Here is a 27,477-nt window from a genome sequence, read left to right as displayed (position 1 = left end):
CGGGAGAATTTGTGAGTTGTCAAACTTGTGTCAATTTTCACGATAACCTTCAAATCCTTGTTGAATTGCTGGCTATTTTACGTTTGAGAATGAATTTAATTACATAGTTTAGCCCTGTTTGTTATTAGTGAGTGTTACTATTATCGATATAGAACAAGTTAAAAAGGTCTGCACGCCTTTATTTTAAATGTAAGTACCTACATAAATTGTTTTCGTCGTTCTATAAAGGTGACGTTTCTTAGCAAGAGGAACTCGATAAATCTTACTTCCTAGATACTTACATACTCGAAATAATGCGGTTTACATAGCTAAGATAACGATTTTATTACGTATCCAATGTTTGTTCCCCGACACATACTGGATGCGTATCTAATTGCATTGTTAAAGCTGATAATATGGGTGTAACGTTTCGGCCATTAGTTTTACGTGATGGACTTCTATTTTGTGTACACAAGGTAGGCAGTTCCATATCAGAAACCTATTAACTATATTAGGTAACCTCAAACAAAATTCAACCAATATAGCATTTACCTCTGTTTACCTAGTGCATTAGATAACCTGTTAAGGTACAAAACACCTGTTTTCAATGAGCTAAATACCTTTTATTCCAATTTCAGCTCCAAAATGCTCAAAAAGAGGACTGTCTGCCTGGCGGTGGGTGCATTTGCTGCGACATGGGTGCTCACTGCTGCCCAGGGTCAGGCGCCATTGCCACCTTCATCGTCACAGGGTCCTAATACTACAGTAAGTCATTGTAATGTTAGGTTCTATAAAATAAAAAATATCAATCTACATGAAACAATATAAAATCTTATCCTATTGTATTTCATGTATTGTGTATGTAAATTATCAGAGTACATTAGGGATTCCCACAATTTATCATAACACATTTATTAGCAGTTATTCAGGACTATTTTAATGTTTTATTTGGGATGAAATCATACAGTGGAAGTGGGATACAGCAATGTGGTATTGATAAACTGAACAGTTGTTAAATGAAATGTTTACACATTTATTTTCTGAGTTACATAACAATACTGCACTCCAATTGAAATAAGCTTTATCCAACCAGAGCTCAGTTTTAATAAGTTTATTGAGAGTTTTTTGTTTCACTTTGTATGCACAGGCATAATATACTTCAAATCAAGTAGCCTAAATAATTTATTGAACAATGTGATACACACCTAGTTTATATTAATTTAGTAGACGAAATTACTTACAAATAATCAATTAGATTATGAATGGTTATCATATTGAAATCTACTGATAATGTTATTTTTGGAACACCAACTAACATTATGTATCTTCAATGTTATTATTATTTAATCATTAACAATTAATTTACTTACCAAATTAAATTGGTCAAACATTATTGATTAAAGCCAAGTACAGGGAGAGGGGGGGGTGTCATTACTATAATTAAGTTGTTTTTCGGGAGGACTTTTTTATTTTGTCAGGAGGACTTAAAAAATCGAGGGAATCCCGCCAATTTCCGACTATCTGGCTATTTAATTTAATGCTAGTCTAAACCTCGCTTATGGAAGACATTATCGTACGCGTGCCCCCCTTTCTACTACAAAGTGAGATAAATCACTATCACTAGGTTAAATTGGAGCATTAAACTTTACTTGTAAAAAGTTAGCTGTAGGTGGCACTGAACCATACTAGAATGATGACCTTTAACTACCAAGATTTGACTCTCCTGAGGTTATATTAGCTTTCTTCTAAAGTTTGTGTATCAGAATATTTATTTTATGTATTTTGTTTGAATTTTTCTTTACCGCCTAACGCCTATTTTTCTTCAACGTCTTAATACGCCCATGAATAATTTTGCTTATTATATTTCATAGGCGTACAATGTAGCAAGATAGGTATGTAAGGCTTGTTAATGTTAAGCACGTGTTAACACGCGTATTTCAATACGTATCACGTTTTCACATTGGTCCAACCAAAAGTTTCTCATTAGTCACGAACTTTAACAAATTAGGTACCACATTAATAGAGTACTCACCAAACAACAAATGTATGCGGTGTCAACGGTCCCAGTAGACTCAGAAAATCTTTTTGACGAATCGCTTACGTATCGAATTGACCTAAGTATAAAAAAAGGACTTAGCGAAGCAAGCGCAGCTGGCTGGTATTTAGAGAGCTGCCACACTGCCGGATAGCAAGCGTTTTCAAAGCGGCTATCCTCCGCCCATTTTTCGCGGCGATCACAAGGCGACAACTCTAGGCGTAAACGTTGCGCTGTGCGCATCCACAGCGTCTCGGCCGCGTCGCCGCTCCGCTTTTAAACCGCCAGTGTAGCAAGGCCCTAAGGCAGTTCTATGTAGGTACGTCGATCGACGACATTAAAATTTGCTGATAGAAAAATTGTGTGGTCGGTCAGGCAGGGTATTTAACCTTTTTGTAAGTTTTTGAAAAAGTTTACAAGTTAAGCACTCTTAATTTTTTGTCTTTGTTTTTTGGACTATCACGTGTACGGTGCACTGCTCACATGTTTTGAAGCTCTTCTTAACTGTTGAGATTTGTATTTACTTCACAGATGTTTTTGCTTAAGTTTTCTTATAAGGGAAAACTCATGCTGATTGCTTAAGTGACACCAACTAAAACTCCCAATGTGGTTAAGTTACTTACATAAGTACTTAAGGAAAATGTTGACTTGACTGACACTTTATCTCTAGGACAGATTGGGGACGCATTTAATTGTGTGCTTATTTGGACATAGCATAATTCATAGAAGTAATGTTAAAAATCCTTATTTAATATTTTGCATTTTAACCACGTCTAATTCGTAATTTATTCGATTATGTCAGACTGATTCAGACTTCAGACTCACAGTAGAATTAAATAATTAAGTCGCAATGATTAGCATTTTACGTCTTCTAAATAAAAACTACATTAACATCTGAAGTCGAGACGGATTTATATATGTTTTGACTAAGGCCCGGTTTCCACCAAAGCGGAGCGAAGCAGAGAAGTTTTTTTAATAACCAATCAGATTCCATTATTTCCACATCTCCCTGCTCCGCTTCCGTGGAAATGGATCGAGCGGAGAAGTTTCGGGCGCACGGGATAGTATCTAAAACATTTGAAAAAGGATTAAGTTATTATTTTATTGCGAAATTGTTTTTTCTTCTGCGCAAAACGCAAAAAGGGTAAATAAGTACATAGAAATGACTGATCTTCACGGTCGGGTAGTTACGGTAGCCTTTTAATGTGCTGTTGAATATTTTAACGCCGAGTCGACTTGAATTTCGTTCAAAACAACTGAAAGAAAAGTTATTTACTTTGTCGTTTGAATGACATAGTTACAATACATTATTATTTATGAAAACAAATATCACAAAGTTCGTCCTTAAGATTGCTACAGAGCACTTTTACATACGTTTTTAACAATAAACCAACATTAGAAATACAAACGGTAAAGAGGGACTCATGAAAAAATATTTACTTAGAGCTGGAAACATGGACAATTTCTATATTTTCACAGTATTAATTTCGTCTACTCCATATCCAAATATCATAATCAACATCGGCGATAGCATGTCCACTGCTGAAGCTATGGTCCCCAATGGATTCCAGAGTGGCCAGTTTGAAGCCTGCTTCTAGTGGCTTCGTATACAACCTTTCTGCAACTCTAATGTATACTTATTCAATGTAATACGAGTACACTATGACTAATAATTTCTTATGCGGGTGTCGTGACATGCTCATCATGGGGCAGGTAAATCCCTACAGCTAGGAACAAAGAAACAATTTGGCACAGGTGCTGATTTGAATCAATAGAATTCGTTTTGACGCTTGTTTTCGGAATATTTTTGTTTATCATGATTTTTAGAAATGCTTTGGCCTTTGGGGTTTTTACTACTAAGGCCCGATTCGACCAAACTTTTATCCGACAATAACTCCTGGTATAACTGGCACATTGACAGTTTCAGTATGGGAAATATGTCGAAACTGACGATTTATTCTGAGATTAATATTTACTCTTGTTTGGTCGAATCCACCCTAATTGGGGTAACTTATTTGAGTTAAGAGAATTTATGTATGCAGGTACTAGATATTAATATATTTTATTTCAAATCGCTCATGTAGTAGCAGCTTTTTTGTGTTTTTATTTATTGGTTGCTTAGGCCTACTATCTATCAGCGTTACTTACTGTGAAAATATTATTATTATAAACCAGTTTTTCTATTGAATGGATTAAGTGTCACCGATCATAAATCCATTTACTATAATTTAGACTGACCTCTGTACTTTAACCTGTTGACAAAATGGACTCGCTAGATTTTATACTACAGACGCACGCTAAGCTAACACTGTAGACGAAGAGCTAGTGAACGCCAGACCTACGTCATTTTATAAAAGCTGAAAGTTTGTCAGCGTATGCTCCCAATATAGGATATAATGTTGGTGAATTATGAAGTTTGGGTCATCGTGCCTTTGGGAGCTACCCTAAAAAAACTATATCCTATATTGGGAGCATTCGTTGACAAACTTTCAGCTTTTATAAAATGACATAGGTCTGGCGTTCACTAGCTCTGTCCCCAGAACTGTAGCACTTTAATACCTAGCTTATATGATAGTACATGACTAGCTCTTAGTCTACTGGCGTCTTATGTGGCTGTAATGTATAGAGCTTTAACCTTTAGACTATGTGTACTTACGGCAAATTGTGGGAAGTCCATGACCTTGTTGTTTTTCGGCAACCATACCAACCAAGTCCCATACCTATTCGGTATTTTACGCAACGTAATTACAGGATGGGCCACAATTCGCGACAAAATGCGTCGCAACCATAATGGTTTACGTGGATGACATCATTTCACATCAACACGTCGATAAAGATTCGTCATTTTTCTATCTTGCATTAACATCCTAGTATCATTTATAATCATGATTCATGGTGATAATGATCATAATCAGATTTAAGCAACAGTTCATTAAATCAATAGGAAATTAGTACCTATTCCATATTAACATATTTTTCATAATTTGGACAAAACAAAAAACCGTGCATCGACTATGGTCCGTTCCAAAAATTCATCAATAATTTTATAATGTTCTCTAACAGCTACATGTTCAACGAAATCATAAAACTATTTAATGGGATTTACTATTTAAATAGATATTATAGTTATTAGTACGTCACGTTGGGTTTAGCCACACAAAAAATATGCAAAAAAACAAATCTCTCACTCTTGTGGGCTATAATAATAATAGATGATGGCCTCCAGCCTCCACGTCCGCCATAGACGTAGAAAAATTATGTTATAAACACATCACCATTTTTCGATGACAATGTCTAGGATTTTCCTTTTATTGTAATGTTTTTTTATTCATCTGTCTCTTTCCTTATGTAGCCCTCTGCCTTTTAGTATTTCATTCGAAGATGCGACGAATTTCGTCACCTAATCGGAAGATAGAGTAGAAATCTATATTGTTAAATGTGTTCAATAATTCACTCTGTTATGAATCGGTATGGACATGATTGTATAAATAATCTTTGGACAATTTCACACAACGCCAGCTAGCCCCAAAGTAAGCAACTTAATGCTTGTGTTATGGGTGCTAGCTTAACGGATATACTACTTGTATACTTTTTTTTTAAATACATAAATATTATACATAGTCACACCCAGACCCGTCACAGAAATTAAAATTCATCATTTCAATTTCTGCCCGGCCGGGAATGAACCCGGGACCTCTCGGCATAGTAGTCCGTTCTGAACCACTACACCAAACGGCCGACAAGTAGTAATAGTAGTGTATATATGTAAGTGCGCACAATACAGCGATTTGATTTTCATACAAATTAAATCGGGCCCAACTATCGGCCGACTAAATGTTGGTCGTTTGCGCCTAGGCTAATGCGCAATTTTTTTCGTAAATGCTACTATTTTAGAACTGTGTCTGTGCAATAGATCACGTACACACCTCTATCTGGCTCGATCGGAACATCAAAGTATCTATATTCTGTAGGTAGCATCTTATTTAGGTTGTAACTAAGATTATACATATAGTTTGAAGTGTTATCTCATTGTAAACTTACTATTCCCGTGGAAGTGCCCCAAGTCGAGAAAAACTTTACGGTAGCATTCCCAAATGTTCGTGCCTTTCAGCCAAATAACGTCCACTGCTGGACAAAGGCCTCCCCCAAGGATTTCTATAACGGCCGCTCCTGCGTTATCCGCATCCAGGCTCTTCCCGCGACCTTCACCAGATCGTCGGTCCACCTAGTGGGGGGCCTGCCCACGCTACGTCTTCCGGCCCGTGATCGCCACTCGAGAACTTTTCCCAAAGATTCACATATTATTTAACTTGGTCCCACACAAAATTTGGTTGAAGGTTCACTGGTTAGTGGTTAGTCTACTACTTACTACTGCCTAATGGGGCAAAAGTGTAGTCTAGGCAGCATTGTAGGCTTTAATGAATGATTAACAGCTGGCATTGCGTGAGGCACGAATGCTTGCCTGCGAACAACGAAAATAAAACGTAAATTGTTAACTCGAAGCTACACCAACTAAACTAATAACCTAAACTGGTCTAACGAAATGTATGACGCTCTAGCTATACTTACTTTAAAAAGACGTAATCTTAGTATAATAATATGGTGGTACATTACTCTAATTAAATAATTATTTTTATCTTTCTAAGCTATGACAAGGAATTTTCTACTACTCTGTAACCACCTATTTAAGGTAAATAAATTATTATTTATTTAAAGTAGTAACTGGGATCTTTAGAAATTTACGTCCATTTAGGTGTAGTTATTTTTATAATTGAATTATGTACTTAATAATACGGATAATTTACCCGTGCGTAAGACCTTGCTCCATATTTATAAATGCATGTTTACAAATAAATAAACATGAATGCTACCAATGTTATGAAACTTGTTTAAACTTTATGACATTGAAATTGAAATGGTAGTGGATAATTTGGATTTTTACTGGATGCTGAAATGGTAATAATAGTACTTGCCATTTTAAAAGTTACGACTTACGACATAATAATATGCAACAATGATTTTTACTATAACGAATAGTATTAACATCACGATGATTGAAAAAATGAAAACAACTTTGAATTTTCTTAACTGAAGTGTGAAATCGTAAAAAGCTATACATAGTTTAGCATGCATAATGTGAAACATTGATAACAGTTTTCTTTCAACATCCATTCCATAATTAAATGTATTCGATTTGGATATAAATTCGTTTTGGCTGAATTTATAATGTCCTCTTGGAACATAATTTTCGCGATTGACGTCAAACGCATCTATGTATCCAGACTATCCAGCAGAAAAACATATCCAGACTTATTTTCAATCGCGCTATGACGAATAGAAAATGCGTCTAACCGCTTCTGGCGCGCTTTCAAGACTTAAATAGTATTTTTTTCCTGTCTGATTTATTTTCACGGCCAGTACTTACTGGTAACCGGCAAGCCTCCTTGTTTTCCTCGAGCGTAGTCGCACCGCAGAGCCGCGAGCGTTCGGTCGCCCTGCCGCCTGCGACTGAGCCCTGACGAATGCCCGCGTAAAATACTTTACTTATCTGATGTTTGAATGATAAGTTTATCAATATTTAATATTTTCTCACTGAAGCCGAGCATGCCAGTGGCAGTGTAGTCTTTAAACGCGAGCTGAACGGCTGGTTGCGTTTTTACCGCGCGTTTTTCCAAAATGAATGTGACGGACTTACTTTTTTGGCCGACCAGTACGGTCGTGCCTGATTTCACGACAATTTTATCGGATGTGCCGACGACTTTCTCGGACATGTCGAGTTTTTCGGACGTGTCCAGCACAGTTTTCCCTGACATGACGACTATTTTGCCGGAGATCAGCACGATGATACCGGAATTTACGTCCACTCTGATGCCAGAGACGACAACAGCAGCTGAGGACGTAAGGAATTGGCTGACGGATCTATTGATGAAGGTTCGTTTACTTTAAATTTACGAGTTCAATGAACCAGTATATAAATTATGTACGATAATAATATTGATTGATAAGTAACGTAATTGTAACACGCGCCGCGTTTAGGTAAAATGCAAACAATGATACATGTTTGTTATTTGTGTGTAATGATTAACTTTACGCAATACACACACAAAGAATAAGGTGTAAATAAAACTTTCGCAACCAAGGGCTAGTAATTTCTTTAGATTTCATAAGACGAGGATTGATAAATAGAATAAAAGTTAATGGTAACTTATATTGGTCCAACGGAATGTTGGTACCAATTGCTTTGAAATTATGTTGATTCCAATGAATACTTACTAAATAGAGTTACTCAATTTACAGTTATCATTGTGGTTTATCGTTAATTGTTGCTAATAAATAACTAGTCACATCACAATAAACCACTAAATAACACATGTTAAATTGACATTCAAATGAAAATACTAGTGCTTTGTAGACTTACTTCAATGTCTACTTGAGAATAAGTACTTTAGTCAATATCGTAAAGTCCGCAAATAACTAGAAAATAATTGTAACAAAGAGCAATAACAATGTTATCTAAAGTAGGGTAAACACAGAAAAAAGTATGTCATGTTTGACCTTAAAAAAATATTTGGGTGTAGGTATTACTTTTTGTACTAGCAGGTGGCAAAGGCACATCATCTATACATGCCTACTACATACTCATACATATTTGATTAAGTTAAATTGTTAGTTGAAGTTTAAGTAGATATTAGTTATGGTGTGCATGGAACAATAAACTAATGATCTAGTTTTTTTTTCCATTTGGTTTAGCGTCTTACTGTCTAACAATTTGTATACATGAATGTTTACTATACATTACGTTACTGCTTCACCAATATCCGTTTGCCTATTATTAGGGTTGGCAACATTTTTAAGAACGTGTCTTTCTATTTTAGTTGAAATGGAACGCGAAAGTTTAAAATCTAACATTTTTAAGAGTTATTGAAGTAGGTAACTTAGGTGTAGGTATCCTAAATTCCAAACGGTTTTTTTCGTACAAGAATTCATATTGTAATGGTCCAAATTCCAAACTAGTCCAACGATACAACTTTACCCCAATTTGCGTTGTTCCAATATATTTATGAATTAAATGGTCAAACACTTGATTTTAGTTAGCCGACCCACCGGGCAAAAACAAAATAAAAGCTCGTAAAAAACGCGCGCTTTTTCTTTACAGTCAAATAAAATGAAGCCTAGGAACAAATGGCTAGAGTTACTTAGGTTTATATTCCTTGGCAATGAAGTGCGGGTAATGTCCTCGTAAAGTTCGCATTGAACTCTAGCTAGGTACCTATTTGCTTTTCGTAGTTTTCCCTTTTCACTACTGGTTGAGCTTTCCTTTGGGAATAGCCAAATTCTCTGGACGTAAGACAGTCGCATTTGCATTATTTTGATTATGTCTGTCTCTAGACAAACTCAGACAAAGTTAGTTTCTCGATTACCTATGTCTCTTTATAAATTGCTCTCTTTAAAAACATATTTTTGAAGGATTAAGAACCCACCCAATTAGCTTTCGAATTTCTTTTATATTGCGAAAATCGTATGCGCTATTAAAAATATGTGAGATGAATTAATATTATAAGATTTCTTAGATTAAACATCTTGGCAGCCCTAAGTATGCATGTGCATACCTGCAAGGACGATAATAAATGGTTAGGATGTGTTGTGCCCGATACGAGTGTTTGCATCGTAATAAGCTAGTAGCAACGAAACTGGTCGCGATTGAGAAGTAATGCTACTGGTAGAATTTACTTGAATTAAAGCCACCAACGAAATATTTTAGATAATTTGAATTCAACTTTGTATTGGCTCGTTTTTCGAATTTCAAAATGTCAAATCAAAGCAGGGCACAGCCCTTACTTACCCCAACTTTGGAGTAATATCTCTCTGTAGGTACCTACATCCATTACCGACTCATAAAGATTGAGTTTACAATTACAGTGATTGCATTTCAAATTAAAAGAAATTGTACCTAATAGAGTTCACAATTAGCTAGTTTGGGCGCCTTAAGGGATAATTTTTCTATCATGCTTTCCCCACGCGCAACGTCAACGTCGTAAAGGAGATGTTCTTTTGATCAGGTTCCTTAGTCATTGTTAAACATATGTACATATAATAGTCAGGCGAAGAAAATAGATTTCATGTAGTTTTTAGTTTATAATAAGCGACAACTCTTTTTAATATTGTTTAGCTTTTAAAATAAAAATAAGGAAACTACGCCTGCTCTACATAATTGCACCTTGATCTTAATTGAAAATGAATCGTAAAATCAATTTACCAGTTTTTGGTCGAAGCAGAGTTTTTTAACCCCGCCTATTCAAGGTTTCCATGATTAAGGCGATTAGTGTCCTCAATCCGCGCCAAATGGGCATTTTGTAAAGACTACTCCTCTTTTACTGCTGGACAAAAATAGTTGAAAAAAATATATGTTATACAACATTTCAAGGACTACATTTGTGACGTTTGAATTTTCGCTACGTCTCTTTGTTTTGGATTAAAAAAATAAATACGGGACATCGATTTTTTACTTAAATTCCCTACTCCTCCAAAACGGCTATGTTAATTTAAAAGATTTTTGCACGAATAGATTGGGAATTCTTTAATCTTTAAATGACACGTTGCGTTTTTCAATCGAACATTACTTTCATTCATAAATTTTACTTTTGATAAATTCCGAACGTTTTGCTGTTGAGGGGGCCTTCTTGGGGTGCGGGCGGCAGTCGGCCGCTGGCCTTCAGACGGGGAGGTTGTGTCACTCGCTGCAAACTGACATTAGCGATCAAAATGAATTTTTTCTTTGGCTAAGTTGCACCACCTGACGTGACCTAACTTTGACTTAAACCAGGTGTGTCCACAGAAAGCGCCATTTTCAGCCTTAAGCACACTGTCAAGTACTATACAAAGAGGAAAACGCCGGTGTATGCGTGCTTCCTAGACTTATCTAAAGCCTTCGACCTGGTAGACTATGGCCTACTATGGGAGAAACTGGGGAGAGCTGGTATGCCGGCAGACTGTACTAAATTATTTAGATTTTGGTATAAACATCAAAAAAACCAGGTGAGGTGGGCTGGTGCACTCTCAGATGAGTATACCCTTCAATGCGGAGTGAGGCAGGGTGGGTTAAGCTCGCCTACCCTTTTTAACCTCTACATTGACCAGCTGATTGGGGAGCTCAGTGGCATCCATATTGGCTGTTACATAGACGGACAGTGTGTAAATAACCTAAGCTACGCTGATGACATGGTGCTGCTGAGCCCTTCTATTGGTGGGTTAAGAAAATTGGTTTCTATCTGTGAGACGTATGCGGCGGCCCATGGCTTGGTGTACAACGCCAAAAAAAGTGAAATCCTTGTATTTAAAGCGGGAAAGCGTGCGCCAGGTTATGTGCCGCCAATAACTCTGAATGGTTCGATATTGAAAAATGTTGAAAAATTTAAATATCTTGGGCATATAGTCACTGCAAATTTAAGTGATGATGAGGACATTGAGAGAGAGCGTAGGGCGCTGGCGGTAAGAAGCAATATGCTTGCACGCAGGTTCGCTCGATGTACGGGGGAGGTCAAGATTACCCTTTTCAAGGCTTTTTGTCAGTCCTTTTACTCGAGTGGTCTGTGGGTGAGTTATACGCGTCGAGCCTACAGCGCGCTACGCGTGCAGTACAACAACGCCTTCAGAATGCTGNTGCGGGGTACGCGGGTGTTGCTCGCGGCGTGAAGGTAAAACGCCCAAGGTCATTGAGGACTCTAATCGCCTTAATAACTATGAAACACGTGAACTACGTCGCGTTAGACGGACGGGTCATTTTGTTTTACACATAAAAAGAAAATTATGGGAAAGCCTACGGTTATTATTAGACAAGCAAGACCTGTAAGAGGTCGTTTGAGGTTTTGTTTGTCGAGCACACAAATCCTGATTTCAATTGACAGGCTTTAGATTTATTACATAGTTGCCTTAATGTTAACTGAAATTTGGGTGCAAATATCATAATAATGTTCATTACGGCAGAATAGAAGGACTACTCTCACTATTTTGGATGTCGTAAGAGGCTATTAAGGGACAATATGCGAACATTAGACATTCCCCCGTCTGACTAGCGTGGAGTGTGGCTGGTCGAATCTTCCATTTTTGCATTAGATGGTTTTTTGTATTCAATCATAATTCAAATTCGTCCGTCAACTGTCAAAATTAATTCGCCAGATTTGGACAAGGATTGAATATGGGAAACAGGCGTTAGTGCTTTGCCGTAAATAATAAAATTAACCTGATGAGGCTGATGCTTTTTAGCATCAATCATTTACCAGTTACATTGATACAACTTAAAAGACTTCCTATATACCAGTTTTCCTGAAAGGCTTCCAAGCAAATCAGTAAGCAAGAACTAGTGAAGCGATCATTTCTTTCACTATTGTATTTCGAAGCCGAAAATTAATCAATGTCGGCCTTGTAAAGCAAAGCGTGTATCATGTAGAGATAGTAAGTAGATAGATAGATAGTATGGTGCGTAGGTTTTGGTTGGATCTTTGATGTATTTGGGGTTGTGATCGATATCTTGTAAAATGTTCTTGTCAAGATTGAATCTACTTAAGTACTTCCTTATAATAAAAACACAGTCGAATTGAGAACCTCTGCTTTGAAGTCAGTTAAAACGACTTTACGTTTTCGATTTCATGATCATAATTGTATGTTCAAATGTTTATTAATACCTAAACCACATCAAGCTTCGAGTCTACTTTATTGAGTTAACACAGACGATATCGCGGGCTAAAGCTACTATTTTCGTCTGTGTTAACTCAATAAAGTAGACTCGAAGCTTGATGTGGTTTAGATATTTTATGTAAAATACCTAAACTTTTAAAGGTACCTGTGCGAAGCATTACATAACATTGTAAGAATAGACAGATAGGTATTCCCCGTCCAGTAGATAAATGACCACGAAAATTTTAGGTATTCACGATGCGCGAGCGCGCTAGATGCGATAATAAGGTCGTTTCGACCATCGCGCGTCGTGTGGTTAGCATGGCGAATCGTAGGTTAATTGTTGTCTGTTTCCTTCTATTCTTTTCAAGGGTCATTTGTAAGGAGAGCAAAACATTTACTGGGTATCCACTAATAATTATTGTTTTATCAGTGTAGCAGCAAATCGAATGCACAGCGTTGATTGAAACTCTGTGATTGGTTCGTGTCACTCTGTGCGTCCACGTGCACTGTGAGACCTCATAGTAATGTTTGTGAATACGGGCAATGGGGGGTCTCTACCTGCAACTATTCGCAAGTCATCATGGGGCAATGATATAAAATCCTTCTTCTCCCAAAAAGATAATCGTAAAGTGATGGGATTAAAATAGCGAAAATAAATAATGTAATTTAAATATCTCTGTTGAGTTTGGCAATCTACTTATCTCAGAGCAAACAATAAATAGAGACACAGTTTCTGTAGGAACTGTAATGCCATAAGATATGAATAAACAATCATTTTCGCGGGCCTTGTGTTGATATAAAAAGAGAATTTTCCATTTCCGATCTTTATGGTCCTCGTTTTCATCAATCGCATTAAAATTTTGTATCAATTAACGACACTGAGGAGTAAAGTCAAATTAAGAACAAATTAATAGCCCTCATTAAGGTAACGATTTCTTTAGTAAGCTGCTTCCTATTGGAAAATCTTTTTAAGTTCTGTATGAGCCTTATTTTTACGAATGGCTTCGTTTCACTAATGCATCCTGCTGTTGTCGTTTCTCCTCATTTATATTTACTTGGGTTTGCTTTTAGCAGCTGTACTTGTTGGAGTTTATAAATAAATCAGTTCTAACAATCGCAGCAAAGAATTTACGACAGCCGCCACTACACAAAGGTTAGATAAAAACATTACATTATCATCCATCTATGAATATAGACATGTGATAACGTTTAATACAAGTACCAGTTCTGCCCGAGGCTTCGCCTATATTTCATCTGTCGCAAAGCATTTTTAGACCTACTTTTGTAGTAGTAGTCTAGCTACGATGCTTTACTTTATATCCCTAACTTGAAAAATGAACCCATCTAAACATTCATCCCCCATTTTTCGTAATGTATTCTTCTCCACAATCCTACGTCAGTTAAGGGTAAATAAGCCGTCTCTACATTTATATTGTTCAAGTATACCTACCTACTCTCTGTTTGGTAAACGTATTCGTTAGGTAATTTTCTTCTATTCTTAGCCTGATACTGATAGCATCATCACGCGAAAATAAACTACGGTATCGATTCCTCCACCAGTACTGCCAATCACAAAGTGAATGCTAAAACTTTTGGTATAAAATCTTTCCGTAAAATTATTTCTAGTTTAGGTATATTTTTGAGGAGTTAAGCATCCCAAATGGTCGTCGACGTTGTTATGATAGTTAGTAGCCAAAATTATAGCCAAAACAGCATGAGTTCTTTAAGAAAAACCTTAAGAATACCACTTCTTCTGTCAATGACGTGTGAATTAGTAGTTGTTGCAACGTGAGGATAACCCCATCAAGAAACAAGTGTAAAAACATTAGTTCTTTTATAAATGGCGTTGAACTTATGTTTTTTGTCACTGTGAGCTATAAAAATACTTTCTATTTTAGATATATGACGGTGATACTGCAGATACTGAAGTGTACATTATATTACATACAGACTGTTAGGTCAGCCCGTTCGGTGTATGAAAAAGTGTATTATATTTTGTCGGCTGTTGTTATTCCCAAATAAATAATATTTTTTTACAGAAAAGATTACATTGCTAAAACTATTAGTTATTTACCCTTTATTTATGACCAGATAGCACGTCCTGAATGGTTGTTATCGTGCAAAATTCTGAAATACGTGATGTATTTTGGTCTTTGATGGTAGGCGAGGCGGGGAGCGCCAAGGTCATTGCCAAATAACTATTGACGTCATACGGCTTTTCGCCACTATCAAATTGCGTGCCATCATTAACCGGGAGACGCCCTCCCATATGCCTGCCTATGTGTAGTCAGCGTCAACAGACTCGGACAATTTGTCAATTAAGTATGATTGATAATATCACCTGAAAGATATATCGATTGAACTGGCTCAGGGCCGGTTTCTGAATTGTAATTTTTAGCTTGACCGTGCTCATCCTCCACTTTTTTTTCACATGAACTTAATATGAAAAATTCACACTTAAGTTACAGCTTACAGTAGCCAATGACGTGCTTATTTATTGGCTACTTAAGTGTGAACTCAAGCTAAAAATCTCAATTCAAAATCCGGGGATCGGTATGCTAAAATTACTTTACCATACAATCAAGTTCACTATTACAAAGACGGTCAGTGTTAATGTTATTCTGCTGTATTTGATAAAAAGTGACAGTTTCTGTTGTTGCAAACTACAAATTGTTTAACTAGGAAGTTTCTTACACTGTAAACAACAAAGATGCGGGACGCTGAACTATTTCAATAACATCTTTACACGTGTATTTCCTTGTCACCAAGATATTTATATCTTCAAGACGATAGAGTTATGAAATCCAACGGTTTGAATTTAATTGTAGCCAAATAGCTTGACAAATGTAAAATGTTTCCTATTCATTTTTGGAAAATTAATTTTGGTGTTTCAGCAATTTTCGCGTCAGTGAAGAACCTTATTTTTTTTGTAAACACATAATTTTCCTTTTCGATTTTATAGTATCCGTGTTATTTTTGCAATGTTTGAAATCTGACTGATTCATCTTCAAGAATAGTACATGTGTTTTGATTAACGTCTCTTTTACTACAGTAAAAAACACTAGGTAAAGTTTTTGCTGTGGATTTTTTCTAGTGGATTGTCCGGTTTTTACGTGGTTTATTTAGGGATGTTACTTTCTGCAATCATTTCTGTAAATTGTGATTTAAATTCATTACTTATAACATCAAGTCATCGGCTTATATTGTTTTCGAGGTAAATAACTCTTATTTACAGATTTAAAAAAAGAAGGTTCTCAATTCGTTTGTTTTCGTTAGTAAAACAGTAGGTATCTTTGCGTGTAAGGATAGTTTTTTTTTTACGTTGTTGTGATAGGGATAGAGACATGCGATTTTTGGTTTTACAAAGATAATACGATAGAAAATAATACAAAGTAATAAAAACCACAGGTTATAGGGGCATTTTTTGGAAAAATTTATAAAATAACCAAAAAAACACGAATTTTTAAGCAGATTTTTTTCAAAAAGTATCATTTTTTATTATTTGTTGGCATTTTTTGTGTATTTTATGTATTTTTTTAGTATCGCCTGTTATTTAGCATTATTACTGTTTTTATTTTATCAGGATATACCGCTTAGTTTAAAAGTTTTTACGTTTTCTTTACAATAAGTAATTTGAAGAAAAAAAAATCTATAAAAATTTAAAAAAAAATCTCAAAAATTTTTTACCTCTTTTTTGTCGATAAAAATAGGTCTAGTTTCATCTATTTTCATATGTACACTTTAACGTGACTCACACTGTATTTTGCATCGGATTCTGTTATGTTTTTAAGTTGGCGATATTATTCGGAAGTTCATAAAGATACAATTAATTAAATAAATACGCTGGAGATCACGCTAGTTCTCGCTGGCCGAATACCTACTATATTATAATAAAGTGGGTTATGTAATGCAATAATTTGGCGCAGAGCAACAAAACGCCGCCGTCACATTTCCAAGAGAGAGATTAACACACGTGCGGTGTCACTTCCTAATTATATTTGCTAATAATAAAATTATAATGTGATAAGAATCTCATGTTTGCGAACTTACTCTTTCCGTGCATATTTTTATCTGGGTAAACGGAACCACGCTGGAAACATTCCCTCAAATTGCTATAAGCTTAATGAAACGTTGTAAAGGTTTTTTATTGGATATTCACTGAATACTGAATTATACAAAAATCCTAATATTGTGTCCGATTCAAATATCAAAATTACAAATCATACGTGTAAAGATCTCAGTCCAAATAATATACACCGAAATGCTTGACGATCAGAAACTTATTTGTTCAATTTCTCTTTTCAGCGCGAAGCGATCCAGAGTAGGAGCTTCTGGCAGGGCTTCATCGCGTCTCTCTCGGTAGTCGTCGTCTCAGAGTTGGGAGACAAGACCTTCTTCATAGCAGCCATCATGGCGATGAAGCACCCACGAATCGTGGTGTTTGCTGGCGCCATTTCTGCCTTAGTTTTCATGACAATACTCTCTGCAGCCTTCGGATGGATAGCAACGGTTATACCACGAGTGTACACGCATTACATAAGCGCAGCTCTCTTCGCGATATTTGGTCTTAAAATGTTAAGAGACGGTTGGAAAATGAACCCTAATGAAGGACAAGAAGAGTTAGAAGAAGTTCAAAGTGAACTAAAGAGAAGAGAAGATGCGGTAAGTCGATTTATTAAGCACGCTTTCTGCTTGAGTTTGAACAAAAATATTCCCATTGGTCGTTGAGAGTTATAGTCATCACGATCCTTGGAAAGAATACGCGTTGTATTTTTGGTCAAACTGACTTTTTCATCTCTAACCGGGGAAGGGCACTGACAATAGATTCAAAATTAACTTCAAAATTGGAGAAAAATCCCCTTCCCCTTTGCCAAAAAAGGAAACTAAATCTGTGACATAAATAAATTCACACGCTTATCGGTGGCGGGTTTTGTTTAAATCTAGGTGTAATCTGTTTAGATAATTCGAAGATGCGATTGGCTTAAATCGTTCGTGATTTTGAACATAATATTAAATCTTTACCCTTTTATTCATAAATATCAAAACACTTTTTGCCCGTGTGGTTTGACACTTTCTGTGAAAAATATAAAAAATGAAAAAAGACAATTTAGTAACTGTTTAATCAAGACGGTTAATAGGCAGGTATTTAGAAGCTTTCCATTTATGTGACCAATTGAAGCGTAACTTAATGTAAATAAGTGTAATATTAGAAATGAGCAAGTTACAAGTAGGTAGGTATAGGGACCTTTTATTTTCACAATTGCCTCGTACCTAATCGATCTTAATCGCGAAGGTCAAGGCATTCGTTAGTAACAAATGGCACGAAATATAATTACAACTCGACCGCGTTCTTCAGCTGAATAGCCGAGATGTAATTTCACAAATTGTACAAGAATTTTCTAGATGAAAGAAGAGAAGTCTCTAAGAGCTACTTTATATTCTGATCTTGTCGAATACATAGTTACGTTGTATTTTGCCAGAGCATGCCCGTTAATTCGTTTGCGTCAAATTCAAAATCAAAATTACTTAATTAGTTTGAATTACTGAAAGTTCCATTAAATTTTTTTAGCGCAAAAGAGTCGATATTTTCTTTCTCTTTCGCAGTAAGTTTTATATCCGTCTTGAAAGTAGATAAGAGATTGCGAAGATATCGTTCCCGTAAGACCTACAAAGAATAATATACTTTTACGACACATGATTTAAATGCATTAACGCTAAACGCCTTTAAAGTCTACAAAGAACAGACGCAGTGATAAGATAACGTAATTACAATCTCATTTACATTTTTCGATAAGAATTCAATTAATATCTCTAGTTTCAACGTTTGTGGAAAATTGCCTCTTGTATTTTTCAGGTAGATAAGGTTTGGAACTAAATTAGCATGATTCAAAATTAAAACCGCAAAGTAGCATCATATAATATAAGTAGAACCCATTCATTTCAAATGAATTTCAATTGTAATAAGTGGAAAAGAAAAAATGGAAATATTTAGAAGATCTTATTTAAAAGAAATGGAGTCCAAAATGTAGCCTTTAAATTTTTACCCGAGAAGGTTATGTTTATATTTAATAGAGCTCAAATTAAACGCGCCTTATTGTTATTAAAATTATTTATCAAACACGGATTCTTGTTTTGCAAGAAATCTTTTTTAAATGCTTAGTACCTGCTTCGATAATGGCAGGAATGGTATCTTAATTGGTTTTACCTAAAATCGAAACTATCACGTAGGTACAATGATAATCCACTTAAGCACTTTATCAAACCACAGTATCTTCTGTCGGATCAGAAAATTACGATAATTTATTTTTATGCAAATTGTTTTATGATATTATATCATTCATAAAATATACCTATCTCTATGTAATTTTACCTTTTACTAAAACATAGCTTACTTACGGTGGTATAAGTCATTTAAGCAATTATGTATATTAATTCACGTAATACGGTTCTTTTACTGCCAATTTGACCGATAAGAAGATTATAAAGTAACTTACTATTTCGCTATGAATAGTATCGTAGAAAGATGAATATTTTTTTCTTTTACACCATACTGATAAGTTTTGTGAGAGAGTGGAGTGGAGTTTGTAGAGATGAGGAATTAATTTAACGAACGTGTGTGTATGCCATTGCCATGTTTTAGAAGTAGTAATCTAGCTGAAGTATGCTAATAATTAATACCTGTGTAGTTGTAATATTAAAACTAATTTGCTAAAAATACAAAATCAAATGTTGAATTCCTTATTCTTTTTATTATTAGTGTTATAAGTTTTTCAAGATGTTAAGTAATTAGGTGCAGTTTCTTTGTTATCAAACAAAAGGGGAAGGGCATTTTTATTTCGTTAAATCCGCAAAATTGATTTATCTTGAATGCCTAACTTACTTATTCGGACTGAAGCTATCAAGGCTTTAAAAATAGGTGATTGGTATTGTGACGCTGCACAGGATGCGTCAAGAGACCGATCGCGGGCATCCACTGCGCCGGCGTCTCCCACGTCAGTCAATTCAGAGACCCCCGGGCCCTCACGGTCCCCCGAAGTAGAAGCCCCCGGGCCCCCCGAGGAGCCCCAAGCAGGCCCGTCAACGACGCCCGATCCGCTGAGGGTGAACTTACGTCATTATGCCTGGCAGTACGAATGACACCATAGTTTTTTTTTCTTTTAGCCTAGCCTTTTTCTTTTACGTTCCGTTTCGCACATACCACATCATTAAAAAGCTTAACGACGGCTTATTTAGATCTTTGCGAAAGTGCAAAGGAATTCAGCATTTGAATATTCTTGCCTTTGAGATGTTACCAGAAAAATAAAATAAATGTACTAATAAATTCAAAATATTTACGTCAATAATGTGCTAAAAATATCTCCCCTTATAAACTTTAGTTACAATAATTAAAAACATCAATTAGCAATTCGTTACATCTTAATTTATTTTTCTGGCAATTAAATAGGCCTATGTATGAATGTAGGTATGCAATCACCGCGCTTAGTGAGCATCTTGACCCATCCTGTATGCAGGTTGTTATGTTACTCAGACCTTACTTTATTTTACTCCTACTTGTATAATGCAGACTTTTTCGTCGAAGAAATCTTCTAGAAAGGTATATTAAATGTACAGAAGTTCTTTGAAATCACACAAAGAAGCTTAGTTGATTGGCATGCGCAGTTCTGCACTAGACTTCTGGTACTTTTTTTCATTTCTGATTATTATTCTCGAGCCTTTTTCTTGAAAACAAGCTGTGACCAAATAAGTCACACATAATTTTCTATCCATAAAATAATTTGATGCTTACAAACGTATAAGAGGCGAAAATAACAATAAAATACGCACGGTTTATTGTTCTAGATGTGTTCTGAAAAACAATATTATTATTGCGCCTTTTAGGAATATTTTCAACTTTAATATTAAAAAAAGTATATAAGTAGTATATCCGTTAAGCTAGCACCCATAACACAAGCATTGAGTTGCTTACTTTGGGGCTAGCTGGCGCTGTGTGAAATTGTCCAAAGATTTATTATTATTATATTATTATATTAAAGTACCAACAAGATTAGATGATAAATAAATACACTGCGTGTGTGTAAAATAGATATCGGTTTTTCTGATCTTTAATATTACAAAAAGTTATAGCAAAAACTTTATCAAGGTTATCTTGCAATCAATCTGTTGTTCTCGATTAATTTTTGATTTTACAAAACCTTATATTCGACCTAAAAGGATCGCGTTAGAATAAATTGAAAATAATATTTTTATAATAACCAAGGTCGGTTGTAACGGCTTTAACTATATTATTTAAATCGTAATTTAATACACATCGTTAAACTCCGTATCAAGTTTACAGATACTATAAGTAAATATAGTTATTTTTTATAAGTAGTTAAGTATTCTAGGTAGATTTGAATTTTGTATAATTTTGGATTAATCAGAATCATTATACCTTTTATCAATGTTATTTTTATTGCATTTTATATGTATACCAAGCTTTAGCATGCTTAGTCAATAGTTTAAAATCATGTCTACATACAAGGTATTTATTGTGTAAATACTTAGTTAATTTCGTATACTTTTCAACAACCCCACGGCAAGTGTCGCTAAGCTGTCATTGTCAGTCGCTCAATGTTGCACGATTTCCACTGACACAATATGTCGTCTGTCTAGCGACACTAGTCACGGGAATTTGTCCACAAGGAAGTTATGATGCTTATTAAGTCAGTTTTTTAAAATAAAATTACACGCATCATCCTGACATCGGTCTATCCTTTATTACAGATAAGATTGATGATAATCAACTGGATTGATTATTTTTAATTAACCGCCAAAATGCTACTTTATGTATATTATTTTTTAAGTAAATTAAAATCTTTGAAATTTTGCAGCATGACAAGGAGGAGACCTTGGACATGCTTGAACAAGGACAGGCGGAGAACAGGCGGCGGAAACGGAACGCGATAATCAAAGTGAGTATTTGCATTGAGTTCTTTTACGAAATTAATTAGATTGATTTCTTCCTCGGTCGTAATTTGACTGGGAAATGTACAACAATAAAAGTATTAAAATGAAAGATTTCCTACACTAATATGACATTTAATTATAACTGTAATAAAAACTTGCTCAAATATTTGCTTACCACTTAAAAAATTCTAGGGATTAAACGTATGAAAAAGTCATAGTGTTTTGATAAGAGCTAGATCACGCGACGTTAACTTTGAAGCATGTAAAATCCCTTGTGCTTTCTGATGTTACATAATTATTATATTATTAATAATGATCTCAAACGAAATTAGACACGTGACGTTTAAATGAAAAGCTAGAGCAGGGCGTGTGTATATCTACAGCTTCCTCATAGTTCATAGAGAAATTCTAGTAAAGTAAAGCAGCTGCTCCGTCTGTAATGCACAGAAGCGGGGTCCGTTCTTGAAGAAAGCTTTACCGTCTATGACATAATGACTTTACAATATCCGCAAGTGCGTTTGACCTAAACACGATATAAAATAATTACCTTACCAAATACCAGGTGCTCCTGCAAGCAGCATCTCTGACCTTCCTCGCCGAGTGGGGCGACCGCTCCCAGCTGGCGACAGTGGTGCTAGCCACTCGGGAGAACGCCGTGGGCGTAGTCGTGGGCGGCTCGCTCGGGCACGCCCTGTGTACCGGGCTCGCCGTCATCGGAGGAAGGATGGTGGCGCAGAAGATTTCTGTGAGGACTGGTGAGTTAGAAATCAGTTACAAACACTAGATGCTCCAAGCGGGCTTAGTAACGTACCTTGCGGAGTCCCAGCTAGCAACTGTGGTGCTAGCAGACTCTGTGACCCCTGATGCGACTGGTGAGTTTACGTACTAAATTAAATGCTGGATAGTCCTTCTAGTCTAATGGATAACGTTCTTCGCGGAGTGGGGCGTAGTCTCAGTCGGTAACAACAGTTGCAAATGCTAGATGATTCTCCAAGTGGACTCAGTAACGTACCTTGCGGAGTCCCAGGTGGCAACGGTGGTGCTACCGGACCCTGCGACCCCTGATGCGACTGGTGAGTACTCGTTGGTGGCGCAGATGAACTGGCGAGTTGAAGAACTTAGTAACCTACCTTGCGGAGTCCCAGCTGGCAATGGCACTGAAAGCGGCCCAGTGTAACTGGTGAATTTGAGATCGGTTCCTAAATGCTAGGGGTTTGTTCGGTCGGTTTCACAATTCCTCTCGCACTGGGGCGATTGGTACCAGTTGCAAGAAATGAAACAAAAAATATATTTAGTTGATGACAGTGATGCCGCAAAATAATTGTAAACTGACTTTCCTGTCTTCTCTTTTTGTCACAGGTGTATTAGAAAAGATTAGTTCTTAGAATAGACGTATCCGGCTCGAAGGACCATATTTTGATATGATCTTTTTTTTCTCCTTCCACAGTTACCATAATCGGTGGTTTAGTGTTCCTGTTCTTCGCTGTTAGCGCCTTGGTCATTGGTCCCGGGGAATAGACTCGCAGCGGCCTGTAAAGTGTAAGTTACAATATTGTATAGATGTAAATGTGCATTGTTGTTGTAGCTTCCATGGATTGTATATTTGATGCATTTATTTACTTGGGATAGTACTATCTTGGTGTAATTAGTATGTGTGGTAACAAGTAAATAACTGTGTTGACAGTTACTGGAGTAAAAGCCGTGGACGGAATACCGTTAATGAATGAGCTCGACTGTGAAAATATTTTTATCTCTATGATTAAGAGGTTTAGTTAGATATTTGTGGGACTTTTGTTGTGCTTATAAAGATTTTTCTACTTAACGGATATGAAATAATGAGACCATCAAAATATCGTTTCGATATATTCAGTAAGAAAAAAATTACCAACTTTAGAGAAAACAGAAGTGTCACTAATGTAGAGTAAATATTGTATTGAGTAAGTAGTGAGTAGGTATGCAATTCTCCGGAAAAACTCAAATTAGATATTTTATCTGTCTTTGAGACTTGTCATAATAATGTGTTATAAAATCCAGTAAAGCTCGCATACTTCATGCGATACCTACAGCTGGAACATTATCAATTCGATAATGATCAGCCTTTTGGTGTACGTGACCGAACATACTTGATGCTTGCGATGTCATTTACGCGAAGATAGTGTTGTCCTGAAGTACCTACTGACGTCATAGGATTCGGTGTGCCGTCAATATCGGTCGAGTAGATCATCAGTCATGTTACATGCCGATAACAAGTTTTTTTTTGTCTTGCTATAAATATATGCACGTGAATATTAAACGTAAGAACTTTCCAATCTGAAAATGAAGACACACAAGTTCTTATAAACTGAAATAAACATAACTCCTAATAGATGTTGTCCTGTATTCTTTATTTCCAAGTCAGAATCGATTCTAAATTCTTTATTTTTAAACGATTTTAAAGTTTTAAATATGAGTGGATCCTGTGGGATTTTACAAAAGCCCTTGTTGTGGGGTTATTTCCTACTTCATTTTGTACTTTCGGGTCTTATCTTTCACTGTCCTACGTGCTAGTATCCCCCTATGCGTGAGACGAATGAATTGTTGGATTAAGGAGGTGCCTCACTAGGACAGTTAAGCTAAATATTTCGAGGTATTGCCATGAATCACACCATTTTAATACCTTTAGGCATAGAACTGATGTCAGAATATGAAGTCATCTGTGTTTTACATGCACTATTACAGATAAGTCGTGCAAATAAGGCAACTCATTTCTTTCATTCTTTGCGGTCACAATGTAAAGTACCGTTTTTTATTGTGTGTGCTATGTTTATGACTATTACTCAGCGTTTGTCTATATACCTAAGAAACATAGACAATCTTTGGTAACTAAACCCATATTTGGCCTTTCCTACTTCTTTATATCTTCTGTTCAGATTTTATTAAAAATTTAGTAACCATGTTAGGATATTTACACAAAAGATGTTGTCGGCATGTGAATATTATTTAATTTTGGTTTAATGATTTCAAATGCACCCAGTTTACTATTTAGTACCTATATTTTGATGGCATACTGCTCCTGATAAGCTGTGAAATATCGTTATATGACTGCTTTATTATGACGGATTGAACATTGTTACAAACGTTTATTAAAGCGGCACGGGAGGGTGTTTTTTGTTACGTCAAACGTCATCGAGACTTCAGATGTGTATGCTCTCTCACGGCATAATAATTATGTCTAAATCACCCCTCCTGTGCCGTTCCTATACCTCAAGCAATGTCTCAGTGAAGCGCTATAGTAAACGACACATTTGACATTGTGTTAAACATTTTTATGTTTTTATTATGTGTTGTACAAAAATTCCATTGTAAATGTTCAATCCCTCATAATAAACAATCAATTTAGAGACGGCTAATTAAAGTTAATGTACTTGTTGATGTCTGTGATCTTTATTTATCTGTATGTATCTGTTTATACTTTTTTAACATGTGTAGAACGGAGCGCGTTTGTCGAGTGATGATTCGGAATATTGACTTAACTTGCTATATACGGATATGGATATTACACATGTATACAGGGTGTTTCGGAAACATTGCGATAAAGTTCGACTAAATTAATGTTTATTTTTAACAAAAATAAATAGAGACCTTACACCCTGTTATATTTTTTAAGACTATAATATAGCGTGAAAATTAGTGAATGTTTTGCGTTTAGATTATTTTAATTTAATACAGCGATGCCTTTTTAAAACCATACATGTATGGTAGTTCCGAGCACCCGTGGGTGTAGACGTAATGTGTCAATTCTAAAAATAACAATAACAAGTGCAATTTACTTGTACCTTGGTCTTGTTTGTGCTAAATTGGTCCAATATTTGTCCAGAAGTCGGCAAATACCATTAAATTCGACATTTCTGAACAAATCGGGAAATGTCGAACTATGTCGTCAACATCTAAACGTTACATGTGTTAAGGTAAGCGTCCAATGTCGTTTGATACATGTTGAGGAAAATTTTTCCTCCAGTGAATTTGTTTTGGGCTTTGAAACAAACGGTGATTAACATTAATCCTGGTGCAGTCAACGTCCAATAGTTCGTATCATCCAAAGTAGCCAAAAAGTTCGCAACACGTCTTTGTTACAATTGAAATAAGGCTGAGATTTTGGCCACTTTGGGTGACACGAACTATTTGACGCTGACTGTTGATGATTGGAGCGCTTTGGCACAGACAGAATCAAATTTTAATATTTATTACACATTAGAATAAATTCTAGATTAGTGATTCCACATTATACATACCAGTGTAACCAGTGTTTTAATTTCTTAACTTACCTTCTTTGTCGGATCTGAAATGTACTTGGTATTTCTGTAAGACAAGGAATAAAATGTTCCTGAAAAATAACACTGAATAAATTAAATTAGCAAATCCTAACCGACAATAATAAAATTATGCAACCTTTAGTTAGCTTCAACTAGCGCGAAGTAAAAATGTCAAAAGCATTTTTGTACTTTTAAAGCAAACATATTATGGTTTCTTTTCATCCGACGAACAAATTGATTTGGCTGAACAAAATAAGGTCAATTTAAAGGTTGAACTTATTATTCATGTTGAGGTTATAATTTTCCACTCTAGATTGTGCAATGTGTGCTAAAATATACTGTAGTATAATGTAATGTGAATGAATTTAAATTAATGCAAGTATTTCTTAAATGTATGGAATAAGCTTTTTAACTATTATGTAAGGCTAAAGCTGCACTTCAAGTGCCAAGCTTAAGATTTGTATTGTCGAGAGCACATCAACCTACCACGAATTTCAACCATAAATCCAAATGGATAAAATTGAAAATCGATTGGGGAAGTTTGTAATTTTGTTGTTGATTTGCTGGCGACAGTACTGGAAACATATTAGCAGTTACGCCGTATGGGGTTTGTACTGTATGAAAATGTAAAGTTATTATTAAGCATTGGAAGGATATTTTTGACGTAGACTGTACAGTTTGACTCGGTGTGGGTATTTTAACAAAGATATCCTTATTGGCGCAGTTACACTATGCGGCAAATTGACCGAGACGAAGCGCGAGTACGCACACCGAAGTATGAGCGACGCACGGCGAAACTAACTGAAGTGCGCGTTTACACTGTCTCAATTAATTTCCCGCATAGTGTAACTGCGCCATATAACCTATACATCGAACATGAAATCTTTCGATTATCACCTCAAACGTGAGAATGGAGAGACAATGTATAATGTAACATTGAGATTGTGATAATTTTATAAAAATGTATACAGGGCGTAAAGGCACAGATTTGCAAAAAAAATTGTGATTACTTAAGGCTATACTTTCAGTTATTATTATTATTACCAATTATATTAATAATCAAGTTTTAAACCAGCCATTTTTATTTTAAAATCTATATTATGGTTAGTAATATGAAATGAATAGATTCAAGTCCTGGATTGGCAAAACTAGTTTTCAGCCTGTTTCATAAGCGCCAAATGTGGTATATCAAGTTTAGGACAGTAATTTTAAAGTTTTCTGCCAATCTGTACATTACACCCTGTATTTATGTACGTCTGTGTGTATTGTTATGTTCTTTTAAATTTAAGTACAAAATATTTTTTTAAATTGTGTAATCACACATTGCTTTTGCTAGACGTTGAATATAAAACAAAAGTATTATTTTTATGTAAAAAGAAATAAAGCGTTGCAATTGGAATTTTGTTGTTTTCAATGTAAAATAACTGGTTCGTATGCACTTACTAATGTGACAAATAGTATAGCAAATTGATTTGTTAAACACATTTCAAAATGTATTTAAATATCCATCCATATAACAAACTTTGCTAAGTTTGGGACAAGGTGGCG

The 27,477-nt window shown here is 35.6% G+C and overlaps 1 protein-coding gene and 1 long non-coding RNA gene across 4 annotated transcripts; one reads left to right on the top strand and one right to left on the bottom strand.

The window, feature by feature from the left end:
* Window positions 1-17: 17 nt before the first annotated feature.
* LOC114353652 (transmembrane protein 165) lies at window positions 18-27,328 on the top strand. 3 transcript variants are annotated; one of them, XM_028305719.1, is made up of 6 exons: window positions 18-189; window positions 618-744; window positions 16,997-17,353; window positions 21,562-21,642; window positions 22,200-22,392; window positions 23,085-27,328. In XM_028305719.1, the coding sequence occupies exons 2-6, from the start codon at window positions 625-627 to the stop codon at window positions 23,153-23,155; spliced, it is 822 nt and encodes a 273-aa protein (XP_028161520.1). In that variant the 5' UTR covers window positions 18-189; window positions 618-624; the 3' UTR covers window positions 23,156-27,328. The 3 variants fall into 3 exon arrangements, with proteins under 3 accessions (XP_028161520.1, XP_028161519.1, XP_028161517.1); XM_028305718.1 differs by lacking the exon at window positions 18-189 and adding an exon at window positions 265-455; XM_028305716.1 differs by lacking the exons at window positions 18-189; window positions 618-744 and adding an exon at window positions 7,492-7,945.
* LOC114353657 (uncharacterized) lies at window positions 5,246-7,523 on the bottom strand. Its single transcript, XR_003655947.1, has 3 exons — window positions 7,440-7,523; window positions 6,384-6,476; window positions 5,246-5,414 (listed from the first exon to the last, which is right to left on the bottom strand). It is a non-coding gene; the product is annotated as an uncharacterized LOC114353657 (long non-coding RNA).
* Window positions 27,329-27,477: the final 149 nt, after the last annotated feature.

Source organism: Ostrinia furnacalis, unplaced genomic scaffold (assembly GCF_004193835.3).
Source record: "Ostrinia furnacalis isolate ACB-3 unplaced genomic scaffold, ASM419383v2 OfSCF1780, whole genome shotgun sequence".
Taxonomy (NCBI): domain Eukaryota; kingdom Metazoa; phylum Arthropoda; class Insecta; order Lepidoptera; family Crambidae; genus Ostrinia; species Ostrinia furnacalis.
The sequence above is the reverse complement of the archived record's forward strand: the minus strand, read 5'-3'. Positions and strand labels throughout refer to the sequence as shown.

Bases quoted from the DNA above. Each gene is read 5' to 3' on its own strand.
- LOC114353652 (XM_028305716.1), top strand. From the start codon at position 7,691: ATGAATGTGACGGACTTACTTTTTTGGCCGACCAGTACGGTCGTGCCT. The intron at 17,354-21,561 runs GTAAGTCGATTT...GAAATTTTGCAG, and splicing joins TAAAGAGAAGAGAAGATGCG to CATGACAAGGAGGAGACCTT. The intron at 21,643-22,199 runs GTGAGTATTTGC...ACCAAATACCAG, and splicing joins AACGGAACGCGATAATCAAA to GTGCTCCTGCAAGCAGCATC.